The following is an 18,189-nucleotide window of genomic DNA, read 5'->3' as shown; positions in this document are numbered from 1 at the left end:
AGAAAGACAGGCTTTAAACAAGTGGTGCCAGGAAAATTGGTTATCCATATGTAGACAAATAAGATTAGACCCTGTACAAACTTGAAAGAGATCAAAAGCCCAGGAATTAGACCAGAAACTATGCAAATCCTTGGAAGAAAATATACATTTGAGACTCCAGCATATAGGTACAGGCAATGACTTTCTTATTAGAACTCCTAAAGCTCAGAAAATAATGACAAAAGTTAATAAACAGAATGGCATCAAATTAAAAAGCTTCTGCACAGCAAAGGAAACAATTAGTAACATGAAGAAAGAACCTAAGGAATTGGAGAAAATATATTTGCTAACTACTCTTTTTTTTTTAAGAGAGTGAGAGAGAATTTTTTAATATTTATTTTTTAGTTTTTGGCGGACACAACATCTTTGTTTGTATGTGATGCTGAGGATTGAACCTGGACTGCATGCATGCCAGGCGAGCGTGCTACCGCTTGAGCCACATCCCCAGCCCTGCTAACTACTCTTTGACCCAGGATTAATATCCAAACTATATAAGAAACTTTTAAAAACTTAACACCAAAACCTCAAATAACCTAGCTTAATTGGGCAAATGAATTAAACAGATACTTCTCAAAAGAAGAAATAAAAATGGACAACAAATCTATAAAAATGTTCAACATCATTAGCAATTAGGGAAATGCAAATCAAAACTACAGTGAGCTTTCATCTCACTTTAGTCAGAATAGCAGCCATCAAGAATATGAACGATATGGGGCTGGGGTTGTGGCTCAACAGCACATTGCTTGTCTAGCACATGCAAGGCCCTGGGTTCGATCCTCAGCACCACATTAAAAATAAATAAATAAAAATAAAGGTATTGTGTCCAACTACTTAAAAAAAAGAATATGCACAATAATAAATGCTAGAGAGAATGTGGAGAAGAAGGGACACTTTTTTCTCTGATGATAGGATTATAAATGAGTATAACCACTATTGAAATCAGTATGGAGGTTCCTCAAAAGACTAGGCAGGAAACCACCATATAACCCAGCTATACAACTACTCAATGTATATCCTAATGAATTAAAGTCATAATACTAGAGTAGTAGATGCATACCCATGTTTATAGCAGCACAATTCACAGTTGCCAAACTATGGAACCAAACTAGGTGCTTATCAAGGATGAATAAATAAAGAAAATGTGGCATATACACACAATGGAGCTTTATTCAGCCATAAAGGTGAATTATGTCATTTGCTGGAAAATGGATGAAACTTGAGAACATTCTGTTACACAAAATAAGATAAACTCATAAGATCAAGGGAGCCTATGTTTTCTCTCGGATGTGGAAGCAAGAGAGGAAAAAGGAAAAAAAAAAGTGAAAATCAAATGGAGATCAGTAGAGTGTAGGAAAGAGACCAGGAGAGGGAGGAGTGAAGGGAAAATACTGGGGAATGATATTGGCCAAACTGTAGTGTTATATTGTGCATGTGGAAATATGTAATGACAAATACTGCCATGATTTACGACTATAATGTATCAACAAAAAAATGGAAAAAATAAAAGAAAGCAAACAAAAGAACAAACTTGCTTTCATGTATATATGTATGTATGTATGCATGTATGTATGTATACAGCCTAGCCAAACATCTATTGTGAGCATAACATTAATACTCTGGAACAGTGTTGAGCAAATCATAGCTGTAAGCCTGACACTGTTTTTTTAAATTGTTCCCTTTATTCCTTCTTTTCTCTTTCTTTCTTTCTTTCTTTCTTTCTTTCTTTCTTTCATTCATTCCTCTCTCTCTCCCTTCCCTCCTTCCCTCCCTCCCTCCCTCTCCCTCTCCTCTCTCTCTCTCTCTCTCTCTCTCTCTCTCTCTCTCTCTCTCTCTTTCTTTCTTTCTTATTTCCCAGGCTGGCCTGAACTCCTAGGCTCAAGTAATCTTCCTCCTCAGCATTCTGAGTAGTTGTGACTGTTGGAGCACACCACGGTGTCCAACAATGACACTTGCTTTTGTAAACAAAGTTTTATTAGAACACAGAAGCTTATATTATTTACCCATAGTCTAGGCTGTTTTTGTGCTACACTGGCATTTGAGTGGCAATTAAGACTTGCCTACAAAGTCTAATACGTTTATTATCAGTCTCTTTTCAGAAAAAGTTTGTTGATCCATGATTAGATTATAGACTAAAGTCAGCAGAATGAATACATAAACATTTCTTTTCTTACGACTAAAATTGGCTGTAGGAAATGAGATAAATGATCTATTAATTGCCAAGATATATGTCTCTTCCCTATAGAAAGTGTGTATTCAGGACTAGAAATCTTGGCACTGTGTCATGTCAAATGTAGGAAAAAACCTGGTAGTTCATTTTGATGAGACTTAAGAAATTTCTTTTCCAGGGCATTTTGAGGTGTATCTAAAATTTGTAGATAATACAGGGAAGAACATTTTAATCTGCAAATAGATTATGTTCATTATTAGTTTGTAATCATTTCACAACTATCATATAATATTAAAGCATCATAAGAGACTGCCTATCATAATAGAAACTTTTATGACTCTAGCCATTAACTTGTATTTTTCTACTTATTGTAGACCCATACTTTTAAGCTAGTGCTATTGGTAAAATATATGATTATTTAACTCTGATTGCCTTACTAATTTTGACCAGTTTATTTTTCAGATATCCATTTTGGGGTTTACTCTTTCAATTAATTTTGGGTTCCATGGGCAATGAAATTGTTGTTGAGTATGTAAGATGTTGCAGTTTCTATGTAAGTTCACCTAAGTGCTTCTACCACTATTGATGGGCAAGGATATAACTAATTTAGTACTTTTACTTGAAACTGTTATAGTTCTACTGTACGGGATTTGTTTTCCTGACACAAAAGAGTATAAAACTAGAAAAACTAAACATTTTCAGGTATTAATTTCAGAGAGATAAAGCTCAAGTAAGATGGTGGTCATACTGAGTTAAGGAGAAAATTATCAAAGTGCAAGATTATCATAGTGGTTGGAATTTTGTGGACATGAATGTCTGAGCTATTTATGGTGGGTGCAATGTGATTATGTGTGTGTGTTAGAGAGAGAGAATACTAAAAGCCTGGAGGAAATTTATTTTTGATATGAATGTACCAGATGAGACTCTTTAAGGCTTAGCAGAGTTTGACTGCTATAAAGGAGACTGAAGATGATGCTAAATGGCAATGTTGGAAGAAATTAGGTTTTCAGCAGAGTCAGGTTGCAGCAGCTTCACTAATATATCAGGTACTTAATTAAGAGTTCATAAATAAGCCTTAGCAAAAAGAACCACACAAAAAAGAGTAAAGGGAAAATGGTAGACCTAAATTTGAAACCAAAATTGATTCATGCTGAAAATGTATGAGGCAGCCAGAAAGGAAAAAGGAAAAGAAAGGTGTGTGTGTGTGAAAGGAATCTGAGGGCAATCAAAGGGAGATCAGTAGAATAGAGGAAAGGGATCAGGGGAGAAAGGAAAGCAGGTAAAAGAGAAATACTCAAGAATGATATTGGCTAAGTTTTATCACTATATTGTACATATGTATGAAAACATAACAACAAATCCCACCATTATGTACAAGTATAATGCACCATGAAATATGGAAATAAAGAAAAATACCAAACCTAGTGAGGCACGGAATATGCTTATAATCCCAGTGACTCAGGTGGATGAAGCAAGAGGATCACGAGCTCAAAGCCAGCCTTAGTAAATAGAGGTGCTAAAGCAGCTCAGCAATACCCTGTCTCTCAATAAAATGCAAAATAGGTCTGGGGATGTGGCTCAGTAATTGAGTACCCTGAGTTCAATCTCTGGAACCAAATAATAATAATAATAATAATAATACCAAATCTAATATGATCAAAACAATTCACCAGTAATTAGCCTGCATGACACATAAAACAGAATATCCTTTATAGGAAGAAAACATAATCCAGACTTCCTATGATGTATCATGTATAAATGACCATAATATAATTAAAAAAATTTTTTTGGTACCAGGGATTTAACCCAGGGGTGCTTAACCATTGAGCCACAACCTCCGCCCTTTTTTGCATTTTATTTAGATACAGGGTCTCATTGAGTTGCTAAGTGCATCCCTTAGTTGCGGAGGCTAATTTTGAACTCTTGATCCTCCTGCCTTAGCCTCCTGAGTCGCTGGGATTATAGGCATGTAGAATATCATTAAATTTTGCCAGAATGCAAAGAAGATAGAAAAATGAGAACCACAAGAGAAAATATCACATATAAAAAAAGTTCCGTGAGCTGACCCAGAAGTTAGGATTAGCAGAAAAAATTTAAATAGTTTTTATAACTAATTTCAAGGAGTTAAAGAAAAGCTTAATCATAATGAATATGTAGATATGGGTGTCAACATATAAATGAAAAATTTCTTTTAAAAGAAATAAAAAGTACGGTATTGGAAACGAAAAATTCATGAAACAAATCTATCATCAGATTGTATAGTGCAAAAACAGCAAAAAGTTAACTTGGAGATAGACCAATAAAAATTATCTGGTCTAAAAATTAGAAAGAAAAAAATAGAGACTTGGTTACTATCAGTACAAAGTGACCTAACATACATATAATTACATTTCTAGAAGAATAGAGGCATAAATTGTACAGAAAAAAATATTTAAGACAATGATGACTAAAATTATCACAAATTAACAAAAAAGATGTCAAGAGATTTAGGAAACAGTGAATACTAAGGTTAGTTACAAAGCAAATCACATCTAGATGCATCAGAGTCAACTGTAAATGATCAATTAGAAGGAAAAAGGTCTTGAAGGCAATTAGAAAAAAGTGGTGTGTTATGCATTGGTAAAAATGACTAAAATGATAGCTGGCTTCTTATCAGAAATGAGAGGTTAAAGTTAATGGAAAGGTTTAAGGTGCTAGAAGACAAAAACTGCTAATCCAGGATATATCTCTTCAAAACTGAAAGCAGAATAGACATTTTAAAATAAATAAAAAGTAAGAAAATTCAATACCAATAAGTCTCTACTATTAACAATGCTAAAAGAACCTCTTCAGGATAAAAGGAGATGATCCATCAGGTAGAAACAGATGCACTGTGTGTTTTAGTTAACTGTGTAATAAACTTAATGGTTTAAAATAAAAATTCTTTGTTATTTTTTCCTTATTCTATGATTTGGCTTTACATAACCTGATGAGTCCTTTGCTCTAGGTATTTATTACTGCTTATGTGGTTTCCTTTCGCAGGGATTGTTTAACCAAAGGTAGAACTGACAAAATCCTCCTACCTCAGCCTCCTGAGCTACTGGAATTACAGGTGTGCACCACCACTCCCGTCGGAAAGCGAAGCAAAATCCAAAGGACCACTAGGTAAAGTGACATCTTACTCCCCTAGTCCAGCTGCCGTCCCCTCTCCACAATCTCTATTTGCAATGGCAATCTTACACCTTCTGGATGAGACAGAATGATGCAAATCTCTGGCCAAACAAATGGGAAGGCAGCAGCCTATAGTCAGTTCTTGGTTCACTTCCATTAGCCAGTACCAGCTCAAGGGGCGGGCAACTTCGTTCCAACCTTCAAAGGAGGAGTTGGGGCGGGGCTAGGTTTTGCGCATGCTCCCAAGGCAGGTTTTTGGGGCATGCTCAGAGCAAGCGCACGCTAACAATTTCCGGTGAGAGCTTTCTTCTGGAGTGGAGGCGGTTTCCTGCAGAGCCCCGCGGTAGGTGGGTGAGTGCTGCGAGTATAATTGCGAGCTTACTTGTTTAGAAGACAAAAAGGGTGTGCTTGGATTTACCCGTGTTTTCCTTCCGAGTTTTTTCCCCTTATGCTCTAAAACCTTGGGTTCTGGGAAATGAGAGCCAGCTGGAGAAGCTTTGGTTACTGTGGCAACCATGTGTTACTGATTCTGGTTTTTGAGGATTTGAAAAGAGAATTTGTGTTATAACTCCTCAAAGTACATTCTGGGTCGCATTCAGAGTCACATATTATTTCAAACTTAGGTGTTTAACCCCGGAAATTGACTTTAAAGGATTTAATTCTGGTAGTAATGTGGAAAAGCAGTATTTTAGGCAGGGTAACTAGTTAGAAAGCTAATGCAGTGATTAACACAATTTCAGGGTGTTGTAGAATTCCAGAGAAGAGGAAATATTGTAGAAATTCTAGGTGGTAGGATCAGAAGCTTTAATGCTTGGGTCGATGTGGGAAATGAGGGAGAGAGACACTAAGCCTCTTGAGGATTAATTCCAAACTCGCTTTTGCATTTGTATTTCTAGTTTCGTTTGCCACCTGCAATATCATTGCCTCCTACCTATCTCTTGTCCTAGTTCTAGTCATGCCTAGTAGTTTTATGTTCTCTGAATTTTCTTGTCCTCATTTTGTGTGTGTGTATGTGACCTTGGACAAGTTTCATAATTTCACTCCCTTAGTTTTTTTCAACATAATGTGGAAGAAATCAATTAGTATGTAGTGTGAGTGTGTGTGATGCTGTGTGGGAGGGATAGAACCCAGGGCCTCATGCATACTAGTCAGGCACTTTACCACTGAGTTACATCCCTAGCCCCAAATTAAATAATAGACCAGGTATGTAGTAAAGATCCAATAAATATTAGCTACTACTATTTGTTCTGTATTTGTTATTTGCATTTTGTTGTTTCTTTCTCTAGGCTTGAATTTTTTAAAATTAAGGGGAAATATCTTTATGTGCTTGAAACATAGTAAAAGTTGAGTAATGGATTATTTATTTTGGCTGCTTCTGACATAATTAAATGCTTATTGGGTGTGTGTGGGGGGTACCAGGTGTTGAACCCAGGGGCACTTAACCACTGAGCCACTTCCCCCAGCCTTATTTTGTATTTTATTTAGAGACAGGGTCTTACTGAGTTGCGTAGGGCCCTGCTAAGTTGCTGAGGTTAGCTCTGAACTGTGATCCACCTGGCTTTAGCCTACTGAGCTGAACAGATTACAGGCCTTGGCAAATTTATTCTTTACTTTAAAAGAACTGCCAGTTGCAGGTTGGAGTTGTTAAATGGGTAGAGTGCTTGCTTAGCATGTGTGAGGCACTGGGTTCAATCCTTAGCATCACATAAAAATAAATAAATTAATAAAGGTATTGTGTCCATCTACAACTAAAATATATATATAATTTTAAAAAACCTACAATGCAATGGATCTTGCTGCTCAAGTCATATTTATTATTGGCTGTTTTTCTGTACAATTCAGAACCTTGTGGATTAAGATATACCAAAAGTAACTGATATTCTCAGTTTGTAATAAGTATGAGTGATTTCAGTGAAGAATTGACAAAGACCATTTCAGAGGATGACCAGGTGGAAACATCTGTGCTCACTGGTACAGGAATGTATTTTCCTTGGCTTCAGAAGCATTTAGAAACTGTAGGTAAGTAAAATAACAGAACCATTTTAACTTTAGTGCAAGGAAGTAGTAGATTCAATATGTATACAAAATGAACCATGCTGGTTTAGTTTTTAAGAATATATAAGTTGTTTTCTTGTTCTGACTATAAGCAGAAAGGGAATCATAAGAAATACTCTTTTTTGTTCTGGAATCCTTTTCTTTTGAATTAATATACAGTCTATATTATGTTGCAGCCACATTTTTTTCAGCAGTGCTTTCTGAGCACTAATATCTAATATATAAGTCTAAAATATTGGGGACTTATACATGAAAAAGATATAGTCTCTTCTTTTGAGAAGCACATAGCTTTCAAAAAAATAATATTTTTCCTTATTTTTATCTAATGTAAATACAAGCAAAATTTTCTATAGGATACATTTCTTAAAGATATATACAAGAATCAGTTATTTGTACATTGCCATGTTGGGTGGTATAGCCCCAGGAATACGTTTGAATCAACACTTTCTTTATTGCATCAAAATGTCTTTCTTATCCCAGCCTTCTTTCCCCTTTGACAGTGATTCCTTGGATCCTAGGATTAATTCCAAATTCACTTTGGCATTTGTCTTTCTTGTTTAGTTTGCCACCCGACATATCACTGCAATGAATCTTGCTGGTCAAGTGATATTAATCAGATGAAAAGGTGGCTGTTTTTCTGTACAATCCAGAAATTTTTAGATTAAGATAAAAAGTAACTAATATTCTCAGTTTAGAATAGGTATGAGTTATTTCAATGAAGAATCCTAAAGTTTAGCTCCCATTAAAAAAAATTTTACTCTTTTTATTTGATGATCTCAGTTAATCCTCAGTAAATTTATGTGCTAGGCATTTTAGTATGAAGAAACTGAGTTTCTCAAACTTATACTCTTAAGTATTGCTATTAGGAATCATGTGTATCTGATTTTAGAGCATTCACTTCTAACCACTGAGATGAAGGGAACTTAACCTGAGTCTAATATTCTTTTAGATGAACAAAGAATATTTCAAGGAAAGTGTGTTTTGTTAGTTTTCTGGGCTAGTTGCCAGGGATTGTTGCTGATTGAACAGCTTGAGTATAGATGTTGTTAAATGAAGTCTCTGATTTGGAGATCTGGATGGGGCATATTAGTCTGCATTTCTAATTAGCTTCTAGGTGATTCTAATGTTGCTAGTTTCAGAACCACATACAGTAGCCAGGCTCAAGATCCCAAGGTGATTTATATGTACCTTATTAGTGATTTATATGTACCTAGATCAATATAGTCTTTGACCTTTTCCACTGTAATATTTCTTTTTTTTAATCTGTGTCCTACTTTGCACAATTTAAAAAATTTAAAAATTTGTCTTCTAAAAAGTTTATCAGTTGCAAGAGATAAATTTCCAGCACATGATGGTGTTTTAATTACATTAAATTAAATTACTTTAAAAAGTAGATCTGGTAGAATCTAAATAGCAGAGATGTAATGTCCTTCCATTGCCAACCTTAAAACATTCAATGAAAAAACTTTTTATAAATGGAAATTTTGTATTGTTCCTGTTTTTGTAGTACATTTTACAGTAAAAGTATGTCTGTATTTGCACTTAATTTTAACGTCCTATAAATTTTTTAAGTTTTAAAATTTCTTGTGGGTTGAGATATGTGTTTTAAGTATTCAAGTAAATTTTAATTTTTTAATCTTAGCCCAGTTACTTCATGTATCATTAAGAATGTTAACTTTAGAATGAGAAAACATCTGGCATTAATTCTATATTTTAATGAATGTAAACTCTGAGAAACTTTAGTCACATAGGGAAGTAGAATGGAGTTTAGTTAAGCAAGTATCAGATCTTCGACTCATGAGTTACTCACAAAAAATTACATGTTCTATTTAAAATTATTAGAACATTCTACAGTTTTGATAAAAGAATTGGGAATCACTTGACTTGCAAAAGTAAATATTAGAATCATTCAGTTTTCATCATGTGTTGAAAATACCTTCAGGTAATATGTAATGATTTTGATTGTGAGACCTTGATTATGGGCATAGCACTCTAGGAGATTAATTTCAGGAAACAATATACAAGGAGGTAGAATCTGCAGATTGATTGCTTTAAGAGGATCTTTGCTTTAAGAGGACCTATTGGTCTATTGTATTTGCAGGGCTAAGGGTACCCAGCTAGAAGACTGCTAGCCTAGAGGGATCTGGTAGTTGTATAGGAAGGAAAGCATAGTAACCAGTCACTTATATAATGAGGTTGTTAACTAAGTCCAGATATCCTTAAGGGAATTGCTAATACTTAAGGGATACAAATGCTAATGTCTATAGCTGTTTTAATTTCGTGTGCATTTAATATCATTGTGTTACTGGGAAATTGGTACTTAAAATATAAAAGCCTAGCTAGGTGAGGTGGCACATGCCTGTATTCTCAGATAGTTAGGAGCTGAGGCAAGAGGAGGGCAAGTTTGAGATTCAGCCTAGGCAAGTAAATTAGCAAGACCTGTCTAACAAAAAAAAAAAGAAAGAAAGAAGGAAAGACTATAACTGCTCAGCAGTGGTAGAATACTCCTGGTTCAATCCCTAGTACTGTAAAAATAAACAAGTTTATTTGGAATTTTCAGAATATTGGTGGATAATAAAGACTGTGCTTGCATAGGGTGACTGGTGATTTTTACCTATTCTAATTACCAGGGCTTGTGCTTTGGGGGATCTTATTGAGAGATTCTCCTCATTTCCTCCATGGGTTGTGTACTTGTTTTCTACTCTTTTGTTCAAAAAATTGCTTAATGCCAAGACAAAAAGATTATTGAATGAGATTTGAAGGATCTGGTGATTGTAGTAGCCCAAGAATGTAATTTAGATTTTTAGAAATTTGCTAAAAAACAGTATGTGTGTAAGAGTTTGTTTCAAATGAAGTTGACTTTGATACTTGGGGATGGACTGGGTCAAGTAATACCTACTGTTCTATTTATCAGAACTTAAGTTTTTGTAATAGTTGAATTGGAGTCACTGGGTGACCCTTATCCTTCATCTTTACAGTGACTGGAGGGAAAAAGAAGAAAGATTTTGCTCAGACAACAAGTGCTTGTTTAAATTTTATCCAAGAAGCCCTTCTGAAGCACGAGTGGCAGCAAGCTGCAGAGTATATGAACAGCTGTTTGCAGATCTTGAAAGATTCAGACACCTACAAAAAGCATGCTGCACCAGAGGTAAACAAAGTGTGAGTCTGCTGAAAGAAACAGCAGATTTCTGAAAGATTTTGCCTCTAGCTCCATTCACAAAGCTTTAGGGGGATTTCAAACTGAATTTACTAAAAGCTGCTAAAAGTAATGTTGGATGTAGAAATTATATCAAGACTAAAAATAGTCTTGAGTTGTGCATTCTCAAATTTCCCAGTATTCATTCATTCCAATAATAATTCCTTCTTACCTTGTATTATTTTACCCTCGGTATAGGGTAAAATTAACACCTTTGTAGATGAGGTTAAGAAAAGATCAAATGGGAATGGGTGAGCACATCACACAGGAACCCTGATTACAGTGTTTTTTAGCAGAGGAGTGAATGAGGACTTAAGGTTTTAAAAGGTTCACTCTACATCATTAGACATTAGGAAAACAAAAATTTTAAAACCACGATAAGATATCACTTTAAAACCACCAGGATGACTAAAATCAAAAAGAGACAATAAGGCAAGGGTGTAGAGAAGCTGGAACCCTCAACACCTTTCATCTACAAAGGTGTTAATTCTTTTTTTTTTTTATTAGAAATCATTTTAATTTTCACTTACTCCACAGGTTGTGCACCTGTTTTGTACTCTCGTTCAACAAAACTTGAAAGTTTTTTTCTCCAACCAGAGTGTTCTTTTTGTCTTTTTTAAAAATAGCTTTATGGAGACATTAGCAAACCATACAATTCACTGACTTGTACAATTTAATATTTTAAATATTTTCACAGAGTTGTGCAAACATTAGCCACAATTTAAATTTAGGATAGTTTCCTTTTCTACAAAAAGAAAACCTATACCTATTTGCAGTCTTTCCTCATTGCTTCTCTACTGACTCATAGCCCCTGGAAGCTACTAATCTACTATTTTCTATGGTGGACATTTTATATAAATGGAATCTTATAATGTAATGGTCATTTGTGAATGATTTCTTTTACTCTGTAAAATGTTTTCAAGGTTCATTTATGTTGTAGTAAAAATATTCGTGCTTTTTCCTTTTTATTGGCAAATATTTTATATGGACATACCACATTTTATATATCCATTCATCAGTTTGTTAGACATTTGGGTTGATTATACTTTTTGGTTATTGTGAATAATGCTTCTATAAATATTCATGCACAAGTGTTTGTGGATGTTTGTTTTGACTTTTCTTGGGTATATTCCTAGAGTAGAAATTTAGATCATGTGGTAATTGTATTTAACTTCTCAAGAAACTACCAGACTATTTTCAAAAGTGACTCCACCATTTTATATTTCCATCAGTAATATTTGAAAGTTCCAGCTTCTCTACACCTGTGCCTTGTTGTTTCTCTTTAATTTTAGTCATCCTGGTGGTTTTAAAGTGATATCTTATCATGGTTTTAAAATGATTTTTGTTTTCCTAATGTCTAATGATGTAGAGTGAACCTTTTAAAACTTTAAGACCTCATTCACTCCTCTGCTGAAAACACTGTAATCAGGGTTCCTGTGTGATGTGCTCACCCATTCCCATTTGACCTTTTGTTTTCTTAATCTCATTTCCTGTTACTTGCTCACCTGTATTTTCTTTTCCAGTCTTACTAGCCTTGCTCTTATTAGAATAAGCCAGGCATATTCTGCCTCAATCTTTACCTTATTTATTTATTTATTTTACTTGGAAAGATCTTTCTTCAGCTATCATCATGTCTGCCCTTCTGTATGACCACTTTTCTTTGACTTCTGTGAGGTCTACCTTGATTATTTAAAATTACAACTGCATTTCTTGCTTTCTTATTCCTACTTTGTACTGGCACTCTTGAACTCCATGTCCTTCTCACGCTTTTCCAGTAATATTTGTCAATATAATTATTTTTCTTGTGTCTTGTGTGTCTCTCCATATCAAATGTACATTTCTGAGGGAAGGGGTAAAACAGTGCCTGAAAGGTTGCCTGGCATATACTGCTAAATTTGTTTAGTAAAAAGCAGTTTCTCCACAAATAACTTTACTTGACTATTTCAGGTGCTTTTACTAATATAGTAACCAGTGCATCAATCTAATGGAGCCAAAACCAAAAATACCAAATAGTACATACATGCTACTTGGTGTGTGTGTGTGTGTGTGTGTGTGTGTGTGTGTGTGTAAAAAGAAAATATAATTATTGACAAATTTTAATTTAGGGACTAAAGTTACATATATCTGTAAATCATTAGTAATGATTTACATTACAGAGAGACTTTTTTTTTTAAAGAGAGAGTGAGAGAGGAGAGAGAGAGAGAATTTTTAATATTTATTTTTTAGTTCTCGGCGGACACAACATCTTTGTTGGTATGTGGTGCTGAGGATCGAACCTGGGCCACACGCATGCCAGGCAAGCTCGCTACCACTTGAGCCAAATCCCCAGCCCCTACAGAGAGACATTATATACCTCTCTTTTGTCCAGATTTTGTTTTATAAAATGAAGAAATTAAATGAGTGGCTTCCAGATACTTGTTTGAATCCTTTTGAACTACCTAGGGCATGTATTGAAAAATACAGATTCCATCAGTCACTGTGGAGTACAGCTGAAATCCCAAGCAGCTCGAGGCTGAGACAGGAGGATTGCAAGTTCAAGACCAACCTCAGCAACTTAGTGAAACCCTGTCTATCTATTGCATGCGCGCGCGCGTGCTCTCTCTCTCTCTCTCTCTATACACACACACACACACACACACACATATACATACATATGTACGCATGTATATTTATTTTTGGTACTGTACTCCTGGGGCTTTTAACCACTGGCTTAGCCATTTTTATGTTTTATTTTGAGACAAGGTCTCACTAAGTTGCTTAGGACCTTGCCGAATGGCTGAGGCTGGCTTTGAACTCATGATCTCCTGCCTCAGCATCCCAAGCTGCTAGGATTACGGGCATGGTGGCTTAGAATATTTATTTTTAATAGGTGCCCCAGGTAATTCTTATGACTGGGTTTAAGAACAACTGTAGATAACTATAGATAATGGATAATCTTTAAGTTTTTGTTTTGGTGGTGCTGGGGATGAAACCTAGTACCTGCCTTGCTAGGCATGCTTTTACCACTGTGCTACTCCCCAGCCCTCTATAAGTTTCTTTAAGCTCCTCAATGCTACTTTTGATATTCTACAATAAAGTCGTGATCTTTTTTTTTTTTTTGTAGTTGCAGATGGACAGAATGCCTTTATTTGTTTATTTTTTATGTGGTGCTGAAGATTGAACCCTGTGCATCATGCATGGAAGGCAAGCGCTCTACCACTGAGCTGTAGCCCCAGCCCTGTTGTGTTGTTTTTTTTAAATTTATTTTTATTATTTTTTTTTAAGAGAGGAGAGGGAGAGAGAGAGAGAGAGAGAGAGAGAGAGAGAGAGAGAGAGAGAGAGAGAGGGAGAATTTTTTTAATATTTATTTTTTAGTTCTTGGCAGACACAACATCTTTGTTGGTATGTGGTGCTGAGGATTGAACCCGGGCCGCACGCATGCCAGGCGAGCGCACTACCGCTTGAGCCACATCCCCAGCCCTTGTGTTGTTTTTTTTTTAATTGGAAATATGAAGTTATTGTACCAAACAACCAATGTGTGCCTTCTAGAACTAATTGACTTTGAAGTTCACTTTAAAGTTGGTATGGTTGAAGTACTTTAAATGGGGGTAAGAGAAATGGACATTTGCTTCCATGAAAAAAGAACTCCCAAGTTCTTTCACCAGGATTGGTGATCTGAAGAGAAAATATTTTTTATTAAAATTTGTTTATATTTGATGACAGTTCTTAAATTTGTGTTGTAAATATTGGAATAAATATACTCAATATTGATAAGATCTTAAGAAACTAGTCTGTTGCACTCATTTTGCTGAGAATAAAGATGAGGTTGAGACCAGTTAAGAAGCCAATATTACCAAAACCTAGTTTCTGACTTATTCTTCCTATACTAATTAATTTTTATACTTAATAATATCTTAACTGCCTCTTCCTCTTTTAGACTGCTAATCTAATAATGGCACTGTTATACTTACCTAGAATTTAAAAACTAGTATTGAAAAGATTTTGTTATGCGAGATCTAACTTTATTTTTACTGGGTAAAGTACGATAACATAGACAATTATGATATCTAGGGAAAGGAATTTTAGGTTGTTTTTATATGTAACCAGAAAAACAAAACTTACAGGAAAAATAGAATAAAAGCAGGGTTGGACTTTACATTGGGTAATAATTTCTGCTTTGACAGGTTACTTGGAGACTTGGAAGTGAAATTCTCTTTTATCATCCCAAAAGCAATGTGGAGACTTTCAATACCTTTGCTGACCGGATGAAAAATATTGGTGTCCTGAATTATGTAAAGGTAAGAATATAGACTTTGTGAACTTATATTTCCAGTGTTCATATTGTTTTCTGAATTGTTTGTATCAGTGTAAATTAAACAATAATGAAGAAAGGGTAAGATACTGGGATAAATAAGAAAGAAAGCAGTGTTGTGCCAGCCATTCCTTAGTTTCTGATCACCTTCCATGTTGTCTGATGGGAAATACCTCCTCTTTGTTTATCTCTGGTTGCCAAAACCAGTCCATCAGATGTTGAAGTTGTGCTTCTACTGTTTGCCCAAGTTATTTGTGCTGAGTTGGTATTTTTGGAAAAAGCGAAACAAGTGGGGAATTTGAATGTGTAAAAACATTTTAATTCCTATTTGCATTGAACCTTGTCTCCAAGTTAATGTTTTATTAAAAGTATTACCAAAAGGGCTGAGACATTTTCAAGATTATCTCTCTCTCTCTCTCTTTCTCTCTCTCTTTAACTAACAGAACACTTTTCAATAAAATTTTATAATTTGCTTTTAATTATTTTTCAAGGCCATAAGGTTTTACTGGAATACAGCCACACACATTCATTTCCATATTGTCAATAGCTGTTTTTTAATGAAAATGAGTAATTATGAAGAAGTCATGTGCCATGCAAAGCCTAAAATATTTACTTTGTAGCTAGTTTTAAATTTTGTTTTGTTTTTACTTTTCCTGTTTTCTGGAATTTTAAATTGTGGTTGTATATAATGGACCATGCTATCTTAACCATTTTAAGTATACAGTTCTGTGGTATTAACTATATTCACTATGTTGTAAACTATCACCACTATTTCTAAAACATTTCCATCACTCCAAATAGAATCTTTATATTTATTAAGCAATAGTTTCCCATTTTCTCCTCCTCCCCATGCTACTGACAGTCTCTAATATCTTTTCTGTTTTTATGAATATGCCCATTCTAGATGTTTTAGATAAGTGGAAGCATGCACTTTCCTTTCCATTGGAATTGACATCATTCTCCAACACTCCCTGTTAAGGTGTTTTCTTTTGAGCTGATTTAATATATTTAAAATAGTTATATTATTGGTTGTCTACTGTAGCCCAAACTAGGAATTAGTAGTATGCAAAAGTTAAATCTCATTTAATTTTTTAAATTAATATTAAATCTCATTTAATCCTAACAACACCCTTCTGAAGGATTAAGAATTGCCTCATAAAACAGGTCAGACAAAAGGACGAATTAGTTATTCAGATTTATTTAGCATTTAATTGGCATATGAGCCAGGTCACTGTCTTCAAAACCCCTGTTTTTTATTGTTGTTTTTTCACTATTGTACTGTCTTCTGTTTGTAAGTTTACATAGCTTTCATTTACATAGTGTCATTTCATCTGTCTGTCTTCTTTGTTAGGTTGAAATTGTTGATGACAGGGACAGTGTCTTATCTTTCATATCCAATCAAGGACTTAGTCCATCATATATTTACTGTGTTTTTTGAGTAATGGTTATCTTAATGACTTCAGTGACAGTGTGCTTTTTCTTATTACTGGTGCAGATCTCCTTACAACATGCATTGTACCTTATGCATCATGGAATGCTTGAGGATGCAAACAGAAATCTAAGTCAGGCAGAGACATGGAGATATGGTGAAAAATCGTCTTCCCAGGAAATATTAATCAACCTTGTTCAGGCCTACAAAGGGCTTTTGCAGTATTATACATGGTCCAAAAAGAAAGCTGAATTGTCAAAGCTTGATGAGTGAATATGAATAAATTATTTTCTTATGGTGAAGAGACTGAAGAGCAGAAGGGATCTTAAGGAGTAATCTAGTAATCTATCTACTGACTTCATTCAGATAAATTCTTGATCATCCTTTATGATATTTCTGATATATCATAAAACTTCTAGGTCATAAATGAGATGATTTATTGCTAAATTCATGACCATTTTAATGATTTTTAAAATTTTGGTCACAGGTAAACAGCTGGACCTCAGTGGTCAAAACACATTCAGTAGGTTAGGAGCTAAGCTCCATTGCAGTTTGTATAGAGGTGATTCAGTGTCTTAAATAGAAAAGTTGGGGGGATGACAGTGCCTTGAGTAGAGTAAGAAAAGTGAAAAATTCTAAAGAAGGGCAGTCCATGTGAAACCCATCTGGATTTACTAACTGGGTTTATGCAAGTGAGGCATATACTCTCCCACAGAGAGTCAGGAGCCCTATCTTTAGAAGTGTTGGCTAGAACAAACTAAATTCTTTAGGCAGCCTTGAGTATACCATTTAAGGAGCCCTAAGGTTATCCTAGGGATATAGCCTCGCATTAGAAATTATCTTAGTGTTTCTTGGGGCTGGGGTTGTGGCTCAGTGGCAGAGCACTTGCCTCACACATGTGAGACACTGGGTTCAATCCTCAGCACCACATAAAAATAAATAAAATGAAATAAAGATATTGCATCCATCTATAACTAAAAAATATTTTTTAAAAAAGAAGAAATAGTGTTTCTTAAAGTCTTTATAGGTAGGCCAGGATTGGGGCATAGTCCAAAGAGGGACTAGGCTTAGAGGAGCTGGTTGGAGTTTGATCTAGGAGAGAGTCTTTGAATTTATGAGAAAGGTTATAAATTTTCTTTAGCAGCCATTATTGCATGTAATAAACTCTTCTTCTTGTGTGTTTAGAGTAGAGTTTAGTGTGTTCCATATTATTGTTCCCCAGAATAACGTTTAAAGAATACGGCAAGATAAAAAGTAATTTCTGTACAAAGGTTAAAATGCAATTTTTTTGATTTACTGGCCATACCAAAAATTGAGCACTCAGTTCTCAGGCTGAGTTCCCCTTCTCTTAACCTTCTTCGGTGATATCATCCTCTCCTACTCCCAGGTATACATTCTTTGAAGCTACATGATTCTCTGCACTTTTCTTTCCCTTGTGTAGTTTTCCTCCATAGCTTCTCTAGAATTAAGTATTTTCTATTTTCACATCCTTCATCCCAATTTTAGCCCTGGTATTTATCACCTTATAGGTGATAAACACTATTTCCTTATTATCCTTATGTAGTAAGTAATATTTCTTTTGTCCCTAGGCATGTAGATTTCACCAATCTCGGTTCCCATCCTCCTTCTTGTGTTACCTCTTCTTGTCTCCCAAGATTCTTCTCGAAGGCCCTAATGTTAATCTTGTGACATTTTTGCAGTTTCTTCATCTATCATACCCTCTGTCCTTTAAGATTCTTCAAAACCTGCCCTGGCACCTGATTCATAATACTTTAAACCTTCTATATCAGCTGCCTGTTCAGCTTATGTCATTTGGCTTTTCATCTCTTGCTTTTTAATTGTTCTAAGTTTTTTCAGGTATA

General features: G+C 35.0%; 1 protein-coding gene across 1 annotated transcript; it reads left to right on the top strand.

The window, feature by feature from the left end:
• Positions 1-7,216: 7,216 nt before the first annotated feature.
• LOC144370520 (TATA box-binding protein-associated factor RNA polymerase I subunit A-like) lies at positions 7,217-16,600 on the top strand. Its single transcript, XM_078031329.1, has 4 exons — positions 7,217-7,375; positions 10,390-10,559; positions 14,771-14,884; positions 16,394-16,600. The coding sequence occupies exons 1-4, from the start codon at positions 7,255-7,257 to the stop codon at positions 16,598-16,600; spliced, it is 612 nt and encodes a 203-aa protein (XP_077887455.1). The 5' UTR covers positions 7,217-7,254.
• The last annotated feature ends 1,589 nt before the right edge of the window (positions 16,601-18,189 follow it).

The sequence above is a fragment of the Ictidomys tridecemlineatus genome, chromosome 14, assembly GCF_052094955.1.
Source record: "Ictidomys tridecemlineatus isolate mIctTri1 chromosome 14, mIctTri1.hap1, whole genome shotgun sequence".
NCBI lineage: Eukaryota > Metazoa > Chordata > Mammalia > Rodentia > Sciuridae > Ictidomys > Ictidomys tridecemlineatus.
Note: the sequence above shows the minus strand (reverse complement) of the source record. Positions and strands in the feature narration are given on the sequence as shown.

What these genes read in the sequence shown, in the direction of transcription:
- LOC144370520 (XM_078031329.1), top strand. Translation starts at nt 7,255, where the DNA reads ATGAGTGATTTCAGTGAAGAATTGACAAAGACCATTTCAGAGGATGAC. An exon ending in GAAGCATTTAGAAACTGTAG is followed by an intron (nt 7,376 to 10,389) that starts GTAAGTAAAATA and finishes TCATCTTTACAG; the next exon opens with TGACTGGAGGGAAAAAGAAG. An exon ending in AAAAGCATGCTGCACCAGAG is followed by an intron (nt 10,560 to 14,770) that starts GTAAACAAAGTG and finishes CTGCTTTGACAG; the next exon opens with GTTACTTGGAGACTTGGAAG.